This window comes from Medicago truncatula, chromosome 4 (genome assembly GCF_003473485.1).
Source record: "Medicago truncatula cultivar Jemalong A17 chromosome 4, MtrunA17r5.0-ANR, whole genome shotgun sequence".
In the NCBI taxonomy this organism is placed as follows: Eukaryota; Viridiplantae; Streptophyta; class Magnoliopsida; order Fabales; family Fabaceae; genus Medicago; species Medicago truncatula.
The window spans coordinates 41,974,890-41,987,339 of NC_053045.1; the positions used below are offsets into that span (position 1 = coordinate 41,974,890).

General features: G+C 29.6%; 1 protein-coding gene across 1 annotated transcript; it reads right to left on the reverse strand.

Annotated features, from left to right (window-relative positions):
• Nucleotides 1-8,068: 8,068 nt before the first annotated feature.
• On the reverse strand, nucleotides 8,069-8,464 carry LOC11446341 (uncharacterized). Its single transcript, XM_003607986.3, has one exon. The coding sequence runs from the start codon at nucleotides 8,462-8,464 to the stop codon at nucleotides 8,069-8,071; it is 396 nt and encodes a 131-aa protein (XP_003608034.1).
• Between the last annotated feature and the right edge of the window lie 3,986 nt (nucleotides 8,465-12,450).

Consider the following 12,450-nt stretch of genomic DNA (forward strand, 5'->3'; position numbering starts at 1 on the left):
CATCTTATGCGAGATGAATCACTTATGGTTATTAATTCCATTTTGGTTTGTTCAAAAAAAAAAAATCTTATTTGTGAAATAAAATTGTTTCAAATTCCCTTGTTTTCCATGTCCAACCTAACATTTTTTTAACAACAAAATTTAATACTAATAACCAAGTCTCTCCACAAGAAGAACAGAGACCAATAAAACAGAAACTACATAAAAAATGACGTCGTATATAAATAGATCACCAAAAACAAGATACATACACCGTACACCATAAACACCAATAAAAACACATCCCAACTAAGGCCTACCATTAGTTATCACTTTATCAACATTACTTCCGGCTATCTATTATAGAGAAAGAAAATACTAGTAGTTGAAATGAGATGATATATGATTATTATAGATATTATAGGAAAAAATAAATAGTTATGATAAAAGTAACAATTTTTTTTTAAAGGATCCAAGTTTCAAAATTTATTGGTTTTATTTATGGGAAATGTTAACCACTGGTTAAAGAATTATAAAAGAAAATTTTGTTTTGGAAATTGTATATTCTACTTTTTGAAAAATAAAAAGGTGTTTTTTTCAATACAAAACTTAATTTTTCTTTCTACTTTTGGTTCCTTAACTAGTGCTCCGGAGACACTAATTAACAAGACCCTTTATTTATATCTAAAAAATTTAGGATCTTGTTAACAAGTATTTTAAAGGAATTTGTTAGTGATTTAAAAATATAAATAATTTATAAATTTTATGTAGAAAATATTATTTTTTTAACTTTGATTGATGAATGTATTATTTTTAAGATAAATTTTTCTCCTCAGACTTCTTGACGAGTGCCCTTTAAAGCAATAATTTTTCTCTATTTAAATCAATTGTTAAATGCATCTTTAATATTATTCATTTTGATTCAAATACATCTTCGATAATACCAACTTAATAGTTCATCCGGTCACTATTATAGACAAATATTATCTTTTCAGATACATTGAAAATTCATGTATCTAGTTTATAATATAGTTCTGTATCATCAGTTATTCAATAAATCTAAAACGAGAATATTTGTTAGTAATAGTGACGAAGGAAGTATTATCTTAGTCTCTACAAATAACAAGGATGTACATGAATCAAATTGGACCCATAAATTTATTTTATTATTAGTCATTCGATGGTTTTATTTATTTTTCACTGAAAATTAATCGTCCACCCCATTGAAAATTATTAAATAAATATAATGATATGATTTTATAATCTCCAAATATTTGTTTTGATAATAATAATGTATCTTTTCTATGTTGATGTATATTTTTATAAACATTTATAGTATATGACCTTAATCATCTTCACTAATAAAAAAAGGGTCTTGCTAACCATTGCCTTAAGACAATGATTAAGAAAGCTAAAAATAGAATGTTTGCATTGATTTCAACAACATTTTGACTTTTAAAAAGTTAAATTCATCACTTTTCACCATTTTCCAATGCTATATTTCTATTTTTATCCCCTTATCCAATGTCTCAAGGACAATGGTTAGCATTCTCCATAAAAAGATACTCCCTCCGTCCCAAATTGTATGTCACTTTAGAAAAAATATTTGTCCCAAATTGTATGTCACTTTAGAATACCAATGAAACATTAATGAGTAAATAGTCAATTTCCCCCCTGAAATTGTAAGTTTCGTCAATTACCCCCCCCCCCCCCCCCTCCCCCGAAATTAACAAAACTTCAATTACCCCCCTGAAATTGCATAACGTTAATCAATTTACCCATCCGTCAAATTTTTCTGTTAACTGTTTACGGTTATGATCAAATACCCCCCTGAAATTTTGCACTTATGTGCAAAATGCTCCCTAAACTTAAAAATTTAGATTTTTTTTATTACAAAAAATCATACATTTAGTTCTTCAAGTAGTATATTGCACCTATTGTCATAAAAATTCTATTCACAAGAAAATGAATGAATATATGCCAAAGAAATCATGGTTTTGTCATGTGCAGTCTTTTCATTCATATTTCATATTTATCAACAAGCCTTGTTTCTTCTTCCTTTTGTAGAGATTAACCTATGGGCACACAATTATCAACGATTTGTGTACTTTATGACTGCATACTCTTAACATAATTACCAACTTGTGTAAAAAAAAGTTTTCTATATATGTATATATTTAAAACACATGAGAGTAACATACCTTCCATAAAGATTTATATGACCAATAGCTGCATAAACATACATTCCATACATATTTATATGATCAATAATTGTTAATGTGTTTGCCTTTAATATCTTTTGAGTCAAGCATAAAAAAATATAAATTTTTAAGTTTAGGGGGCATTTTGATCATAACCGTAAACAGTTAACAGAAAAATTTGACGGAGGGGTAAATTGATTAACGTTATGCAATTTCAGGGGGTTGATAGATATTTTAGCAAGTGTATTAAATACTATCGAAGTAGTAAAAATATCGTTCCCGCGAGCACTGTGTTAATCTCAATTTAGCAATAAGGTTAATATTTAGGATGTGTAAATTATTTTAATGCCTGAGGCAGTAGTTTTGGTTTGCATAAAATTAAATAACAGAATATAAAGATAGTTTGGAAAGAATAAGAGAGAGATGAGATCAGGTCTTTCGAATCATCTATGTTCCCCTAATTGGTATACTGCACCTATTCTTATGAATGATTTTCTGGTTCCACGATAGTTAACAAAATAGTCTTAATCAATCCCTTGAGTTAGAACCCTCTTCTCAAACTACAGCCCCTAATTCCTTAGGTGGTCTAATAATCTTTGAAGGTTTTAAGAACGTTAACCTAATATCACTAACAAACGATTATCCATTCCTAGACTAACCCTGTTTATTAGAACAATTCAATTCTGTCTAAGTAGAAAGCTATGGTCAGTAGTCATTCATTCTCACTAAATCATGTTTATATTTGATCAGGATATAAAAAACATTAAGAACAATTGAATTGAATAAAAACTAGACTGTCATTCACAATAAATAGAGTTTCACAGCAACATGGTTCAATTAGGTTACAAAGAATCATCTCAGACCTAATCTCTAAGAGATTTAGCTACTCATAATTGAGTTTACAAATAGCATAATCAATAGTGGAATCAAAACATACACGAACCGATAGAAGGTTGAAGAAATCGCCCTCCTAGCCGTCTTTAGGTCTTAAAATCGCACTTTGGTCTCTCCAAATCGTAACCCTTGTTTTTGGAATAGACTTCAGCTTAAATAGGCACAGAATTTTGCCTAAAATCGTGCCACGATTTAAGTAAATCGTGACACGATTCTCCTTGAATCGCAAATCACTGAATTAGGGTTTCCTCAGATCGTGCCACGATTATGCCATCGTGACACGATTTCTTCAATGTCGAAGCTTGATTTTGGTCTTCTAAAATCGTGTCACGTTTTTACCAAATCGTGACACGATTCTCTTCTTTGTATTTTCTTCAGTTTTCTACTCTTTTGCTGCATAAGTTGCCTTCTGAACTCCAATTTGTGATCAAACTACATATAAAAAGACTCTAAAAATAGCGAATGACGGACTGTCATCAGGGGTAATTGAAGTTTTGTTAATTTCAGGGGGGTAATTGACTATTTACTCAAACATTAATGTTAATTTTTCTATTATATCCTTAACTATTTATTACTCTTTCTTTTTTCAATTCTTTCATTTATCTTTCTCATATCATTTATTAAGGATAATTTTGTAAAACAACTCATAATATCTTTTTTTCACACAATATTAACTACATTTCTTAATATGTGTGAAATGCCCAAAACATCATACAATTTGGGACGGAATGAGTAATAGATGGATACATGTCTACTAATTTCAACGGAGGAAGAAATGAAACCAACACCAATACATTAGCTCTTTGATATATTATTGAGTGCATGTTTGAAGTTATAGTTGATCTGATCATCATAATTTCATTGAAACTCCAAATTGCAGCTTTTATAAAAAATCTTGCTATCAAGCATTCTTATGACGTTTAAGCGTTTTTAGTATTTTCCTTTACAAAATCATATGACTCGCAAACTCACCGCTAATATAAATAAGTTTAACCCTTTTTCTTTCCCAAATTTATGTAAGTCCTAGCACAAAAGCAGTGTATACCTCTATTCTATGGTCAACTGGGTTAAGTGGCTATCACTATTATTGACTATATGGCCGGAAAAAGGTAACACTTTATTCAAAGTGGAAGGTAATTAATTAACTTCCTCGGGCCATATTATTCTTTTTTTGTTAAGTAGTTAAGAAGTTAGAGCTCATACAATTAAATTGTAGAGAAGTGGAGTGTCCGGGTTTCGAACCTCAGCCTCTGCATATAAAATACAATATCTCTATCAACTGAGTTAAACTCACGAGGATTTTTATTCATTTCTTTAATCGCATAAACTTGCATTATCTTTTCCTGTCTCTTCTATTGCCTGCGGCCATTATGATTTTTTTTTTTAAAGCAGAGAGGTCCTATTAACCCGCACCAACATAAATAAATGGATTGGATAATCTTAACTTTTTGTTTTTCAAAAATAGGATTAATAAAGTGAAAGGAGATGATCTTAACTCTTTTTTAATATGGTTTTTAAACCATAATCAAGAGCTGTCTCCAACCAAGCAAAGACGCTTGAGTGGCAGTAGAAGAAGGATATGCTACTCATGAAGGATGAGTTAGAAAACATAATTTTTATCAGAAAATTTTAGCTCTTACCCTAACTTTCTCAAACTCTCTAAATTTCATGTTTGCCGGCATTTTTAGAAAACCCTCCCCCACAAAATTAAGGGAAACTCAAAATTTAACTTTATCTGTTGTGAGTATTTCAAATTTGTCAAAGTCAATTTTGACTTTAATGAAACAAATTCTAGTGAACACAAAATTTAACTTTAAAAGAGCACACTTATATCCTCACAAAGTTAAAGTTTGAACTTGTCGGAGCTTGTTTTTATTCCGTCAAAATCAAATTCAATTTTATCGGAATTTATGTATATTCCGACAAAGTTGAATTTAAGTTTGTTGGAATTTAGTCAAAATCAAATTCAATTTTGTGAAAACCCATTTCTATTTTGTTAAAGTTGAAATTTAAGTTTATCAGTAGTAATCAAAATTAATTTTTATTTATTAAGATGAAGGGTAATTTAGGTAATCCAAATGGTTTATTGTGGTAGGAGTGGGAGGTAAAATTTGAGGGGTATATTCTAATTTTTTTTAATGTTAAATATGTTTTTAGTCCCTATAAATATGTCAACTTTTCATTTTAATCCATTTAAAAAATTTCTTCAACTTTTAGTCCCTTAAAAAAAATTCATCTTCACTTTTGATCTTTCTTTTAAAGTAAACTCATGTGTAAAATTCACATTTTTGAACAAAATTTTGCAAAAATACTCATAATATTATAAGAATCTCTCAAAAAAAAAATAATTTTTTAACAAAACTTCAATTTAATATGAATTTTTATATTATTTATGGTTAAACATTCATATTTAATTGTGTTTTGTTAAAAAATTCTAACTTTTTTGAATTTTTTATAGTATATATTTTACACATTTCTGCAGAATTTCATTAAAAAAAGCTAAATTTAAATTAAAAATAGGTAGATAATTTATTTCATTCCTTAGAAAGGTAATAATAAATGAATTATTTCATTCAGTGTAACGAGGTAACAACAATAAACTATTTCATTCGTTCTAAAATGCATGATTTATCGACCGTTTTCATACAGATTAAGAAAAATTTAATAATAAATGAAAGAGATAGTTGTATGTTTACTAAATTATTCTTTACTCTCCTCGTCCCATAATAACCGAGTCATTTGCAAAAAAAAAATGTCTCAAAATAAGTGAGTCATTTCACTTTTCAATACAATATAAATTATTTTTTTCCCTTTATAACTCTAATTAATATATTACCTTCATCACTCTCAATTCAATATATTAGACTTTGCATTTATGATAGTAGAGAATGCACCAATACCGAACAAGAACACTGAAAATTATTTTTCTCTCTCCTTTATTTATACATTTGTCTCAATATGTGTGAAATGAGCAAATTGCTCCATTAATCCAGGACGGAGGGAATATAATAAATGTATATTGGAATAGCGGCGAAGCTAGCAATAATTTTATGAGGTGGCCACCCAAAAGTAACCAAAGTCATAAAAAAATGACTACATCTAAAATCGAACCTGGGGTAGCCAAATATATACTATTAGGGGTAGCTAAACATAAAAATATACCTACAAATTCAATAATTTTTTTTTTTTTTTGGGGTAGCCATAACTACCCCTCTCTTTAACAAGCATTCGCCCCTGTATTGGAATATCTTAACTCAGGAGTGATGAAAGGAGTGATGAAATTAGAGATTATTAACTGTAAACAAGTAATTGATACTCTCTTCGATCTTATTTATGAGAAACAATTGACATTTTAAATACATTGAATAATTCAATGTATTTAAAAAATTAATTGTTTCTTATAAAAAGGTTTTAGATACCTGAAAATAAAAATGTCATTATTTTGGGAATTTTATACTTTTACAAATGATTTCGTTGTGCAACTGGAGGAAGTAACATTTTTTATTCTTACAAATGATATGCAAATGGAGTGCTTCTATCCTTGCTAGTTGTTAGGTGAACAGAATCTACTTACCACCGTGACCTTCACCGCTTCAAGACTCTTGGGAGAAACAAAAGTTGCTAGACCCTTTTTATTTTGGCAATTGGTGCACTACTAAAGGTGGTTTTTTTAAACTGGTTGCTAAGACAAAAACTGTGTTTATCACATGGAAATGGAATTCTCATAAACCTTTTTGCTTAATGTAGCAAGTAGCATCAGAGAATCACGTGGTGTCGCCGTCCTACAAATTTGGTACATTTGCAAATTCAAGGTTAGCTTTTAGACATGGACCGTAATGTATCACCGAAAGCATACACATTTTTAGTGCCAAGTTTAAAATAAAAAATGTGACAAGTTTTAGATCCAAAAACAACTTTGTAATTGTGCCGTTTTCACATTTAGATGATCAAATTTGCTACTGCTATTTTCACGAATAGATTCCATTAAATGCATCAAGTCCAACATATGGACCCTGTTAAAGACAAGAGTTGGCTATTAGTCTTGGCCATAACCAAGAATGTCTCTTTTCTTTGTCTTTTCTGTATACCAAAATGTATCATAATTAGTCCACAGCTCACATTTCAGAATCCAATGATGATGAATATAGAAGCAACATTTAATAGAAGCATTGAATCGAAATAACTCAACAAACTGCGTCAAAAAAACCTTAGTTCTGGTCAAGGACAGATCCAATGCTAGTATATTTCAAGGACCACCTGAATAACTCCAAAAAAACAATATCACAACTCAGCCTCTTCATCTGCCTCCTTTATAACACTACTTATTTCACGGTGAATTTGTCAAATTTACACCGGGTCACTATGATTTTGTCGGGGATACACTATGTAGTTTCACTATGATTTTGAAGCTACTATGATTTATCATAGTCATTCACCGTAATTTTGGAAAATTCACTATACTTTATGATATTTTATGTTGATTTTGGAGATTAGTTTTGTTTAACTTTATTTGTCGCTTCAACTTATGGGACAACCATTGATTTATGCAGAAAACAAGATATTAGCACAAAAATCAAAATAATAACGAGAGAAAGTAAAAACATAACACAAGTTTAAGACAAAAAATTGTCACAAAATTATATTGTTTTCATCAGTGGTACAAATATCATTTCTAAAAAAACAGAATAAAATATATTTGATCTTTTTAGTATGTATAAATTCTTCAAATTTAACAATCATAAATCCACGAGAAGTTTCCAAAATCCAAACCCTTGATTTTTTATTAGAAAAGATTTTTCTTTTCTTCTACCCATTATCATGAAAAAAGTGATTCCATAACCACAAACATTTTAGAGAGAAATGCAGGTAAAAAACACAAAACAACACTGAAATGAAAACAATATAATTTTCAAAACTCTTACATTATATAATAATATTATAAACATTCAACATTGAACATGAACAACGAACATTGCTTCATAAGAGTAACTAATTTAACCACTACTATGACCTAGTGAGCTTTGCCTAGATTGTTGTTGTGATTGTTCTTCTTCTTTAATCTCTTGAGAATCTTCCACCGCCGGAGAATTCTCAGCAGCGGCTTCGGGTTCATTCACCGGCGGACGAGGTGGGGGAGGAGGGACTATTCTTCCACCGACACAAGAGGAGCATTTGGTTTCAACCCATGATTCAATGTCGTATTCACCATAACCCATGACCCGACGACCCGAACAGAGCCTACCAATCATACCGGCGATGATACCCAAAACGGTGATGACTGCAAGAACCGCAATGACGGGTCCAACTGATCCATGACCCGACTGGGTTGTGTATGCTTGTTGGGTTACTTCGATGGGTGGTGGTGGTGGTTGCACAAATTGTGTGGACATTTGAAAAGAAGAGGTTCTTCTTCTTTGTTATATTTGAGGTTTTGGTTTTGGTTGTGTTGTGTGTGAGAGAGAGAGAGGATTCAGAAGAGTTCTAAGTTTTAACATGAAAATGGCTTAACTTAAAGATTTGGGTTTTTCGAGAAAATTTATGTTTTTTGTTTAGATTTTAGCTTTCAGAAATCGGAGAGAGAGAGCATGAAAATGTCATGGAGAGAGAGACTTGAGTATGGATTTGTGTATTTGTCCAGGGGTTTATTGGTCATTGTCGGTGTAACGAGTAGACACAATAATTCATATCAAAATTCTAAAATAATTTTTAATTATGCATTTCCGTAATTAAAATAGTTTTGTTAAAATATTTCATTAATACCGTTATATAATTTCTCGATATACTTATTTATTATCATATCAATCCTTTAAGTATTTGATAATTCTTATATCGATCCATATATGAAAATCGTTGTAGTTAATTGAATGATTATTTTAACATCAATGACTACTTTGATTAACAAATATTGAAAAACTATTGCAATTAATCTCTGCACATTCAGACACCAAAATAATTATTACCTCATTTATCCAATTGTGTTTTTTTTTTTTGACAAAAGCAAAATGATATTCATTCATTCAAATCGAGAGATTACACCATTCAACACCGCTAAAAACGTAAAGGATGAATCTGCGAACAAACTCACAACATCCAAGTTAATAGCATATAACAACATAATGCTTACAAAAATATATGATAAAATTAAAATGACCGGAATATCCATGGCCTCCGGATCTGCAACGTTGACGCTCAAATCGTTGATTGAATAATCGATCTTTCAATATGAATCAAAGAACACCGCAAGAAGATGGAAAATCAAACAACGTCATACAAGACGACGAACAACAAACCACCACACTTAGATGATGAAATCAAAAAGAAAAAACCTAGATCTATGTGAAAATAACTTATTTAGATTGAAATAGAGAGAAAAAGATGAAGAGGGGTGATTTCAGGTCAAGAATTGATCCAAAACCACCCCTCAATGAAGAAACTAAAAGAAAAAATCTAGAGAGAAAAACCTAAGACCGACTTGTTGAAGAGGGAAGAGAAGAGAAAAATTAAGAATGCCGTTATTGTATCCTTTTATGCGTATGATGCATGTCCAATTGTGTGTTTTGAAAGTTTACTATGTACACCAAAATATGAAGACTCAATTGCGCCTTTAATCCCATATATATTTTTTAATTATACGATTTTAGTCTTGTAAGTTTATTTTTTGCAATTTTGAAACTCAAAGTTTATTCCCTTTTTTATTTGGTAGTTCTTCACTCAATTTTGTGGGGAGTTGACATTCTTTTATGATATGCCATCCTTTTCATATGGACATTTTAAATAAATTTAAATATGAAAAATATAAAATAAATGTTTAATTAATTTTTATTAAATTAAAAAATATTAGTTTCAATTTTGAATGTTGAAACAATCTCTTGAGCAAATACTCATTCTCTAATCTTTTTTTGAACAAACAAAAATGAGATATATAAATAACTGTAGTTTATCCAGCACAAGACGTGCAAAGAAGAAACCACTCAAGAATATTTACAAGAAATAAAGCGGCACCAAAACCCGGCACCACTAAAACAACAAAATAGACAAAAAAACTACACGTGGACACCCATACAAAGGAGGGGTTGCTTCCACCAGTCATTATAGCTATAAGTGAAAACTGTCTGTTTTGATTTTAACCATAAAAACGATCTCTTGAACACAAAACAATCTCTTAATCTTAACACCTCGTTAGCTGTCCTTCATGGTTAAACTTTTTTGACATGGGTAACACTTAGGTGATAAGAGTTGGTGACATTGATCAACCATAATATCATAAATGGCTTTTTTCTTTCTCTTTCACAAATTTTTTATTTTTTTTTACACTTATGAATATTGTGGTTGACCAATGTCAACAACCACAACTTTACCAAGTACTATCCAAAAATCCCTTTTGACACACTTTCTTGCAAAAATAGCATCTAGCCAAATCAAACCTTCTAATGTAGATACAACCATGAGGCAACATTTTTGAACCAAGGAAAAAAAGCCCCGGAGAGGTGGGTTTTTTCGAGGTACTTGTCATGAGACAACAATATCAGATATTAGAAGACACTTGAGAAAGCCTTGTGTGTAGTGGAGTCTTTTGACAAATCCATCACTCAATTATACCGACAATGCAATTGAAGGGGAAGGGTTGTTCCCATTCATTTTGTTTTGTTTGTGTGAGCATAACTTAGTTGATAGAGACAATGACGAAATTAGGGTTAATAGACCTTTACCCCCTTGTAATATAGGTCACTTTTGGTTTTGCCCCTGTAAAAAAAAAAAATTGGATTCGGTCCTTGTAAATTTTTTTTTGTTTTGGAAAACCCCCTAGACCAGTTGACTGTGTATTTTTGCTGATGTGACATGTTGCGTCACCTTTTTCGGATGACATGGCGCGCTGACTGTATAATTATTTTTATTTTTTTATGGGGTACAAGTGGCATTTATGATTTTTTTAAAAAATAAAAAATTCTTAAAAATATTATAAAAAATAAAATAAATTCTGGAAAAATAAAATATTAATAAAAAGGATTAAAAAAACGAAAATAATTATGGAAAAATAAAAAAAAACTGGAAAATTTTATAAATTCTAGTAAAATCTAGAAAATTTAATAAAAAAAATCTGGAAAAATAAAAAAAATTAATATATATCAAAATTTTCAAAAAAGTTATTAAAAAAATCTGAATTAAATTAAAATTATAAAAAAAAATTAATATATATCAAAATTCTATTCTTCATGATCTAATGTTATGTTTTTTTAATTATGAATATACTTTCCAATATTTTGATTTTCTGTATAAAAAATAAAAAAACAAACTTTTTAATTTCGAAAGAAAAATTTGAACTTTCATTTTTAATTCTATTCTTATTAGATACCTAAATTTTGAAATATTTTAAGTTGCTGAATTTTTTATTTTTTATAAAATAAAACTTCTTAATTTCGAAAAAAAAAATATGAATTTTTTTTATTTTTCCAGAATTTTTAAATTTTTCCTCTATTGAAAATAATATGGAAATATGAATTTTTTGAAATATATTAATTTTTCCAGATTTTATTTTATTAAATTTTCTATATTTTTTTCATTTTACCAGATTTTTTAAATTATTCCAGAATTTTTTTTACGAAATTTTCTATATTTTTTCATTATTTTTCATTTAGCAGATTTTTATTAATTTTTCCATAATTATTTTCGTTTTTTTTCATTTTTATTAATATTTTTATTTTTCTAAAATTTATTTCATTTTTTTATAATATTTTTTCGTTTTTTTTTAATTTTTTAAGAATTTTTTTAATTTTTTTTAAAATAATCATTAATGCCACGTGTACCATAAAAAAATTAAAAAAAAATAATAATTATACAGTCAGCGCGCCACATCATCCAAAAAGGCTGACACAACATGCCACATCAGCAAAAATGCACAGTCAGCTGGTCTAGGGGGTTTTCCAAAACAAAAAAATTTTACAAGGACCGAATCGAAAAGTTTTTTTTTACAGGGGGCAAAACCAAAAGTGACCTATATTACAGGGGGTAAAGGCCTATTAACCCACGAAATTATTATACTTTTTATGAGCGCTTCAAACATAATTAAGAAATAAAATATATTTTAAAAATCCTTATATTAAACTTAATGGATACGTAAAATGAATTCTCAATAATTTTCACTTATATTTAATGAAACGACCAGGCCTGGCTCTGAGGGAGTGCAAACTGCTCAACAGAGCTGGGTCTCCCTCAGTCATGGGCCTCAATTTTTTTTTTAATACCCTATGGTACTACTGCCCGCCAATTTTTTTAATACCCCCAGCCATTTTCTGTCCCCTTGTTTTAGCCTTTTAGGCCTATTAGAATTAGGTCCTCTTGCTTTTGGTGTTAGGTGGGGGTTCCTCATGTATACCGT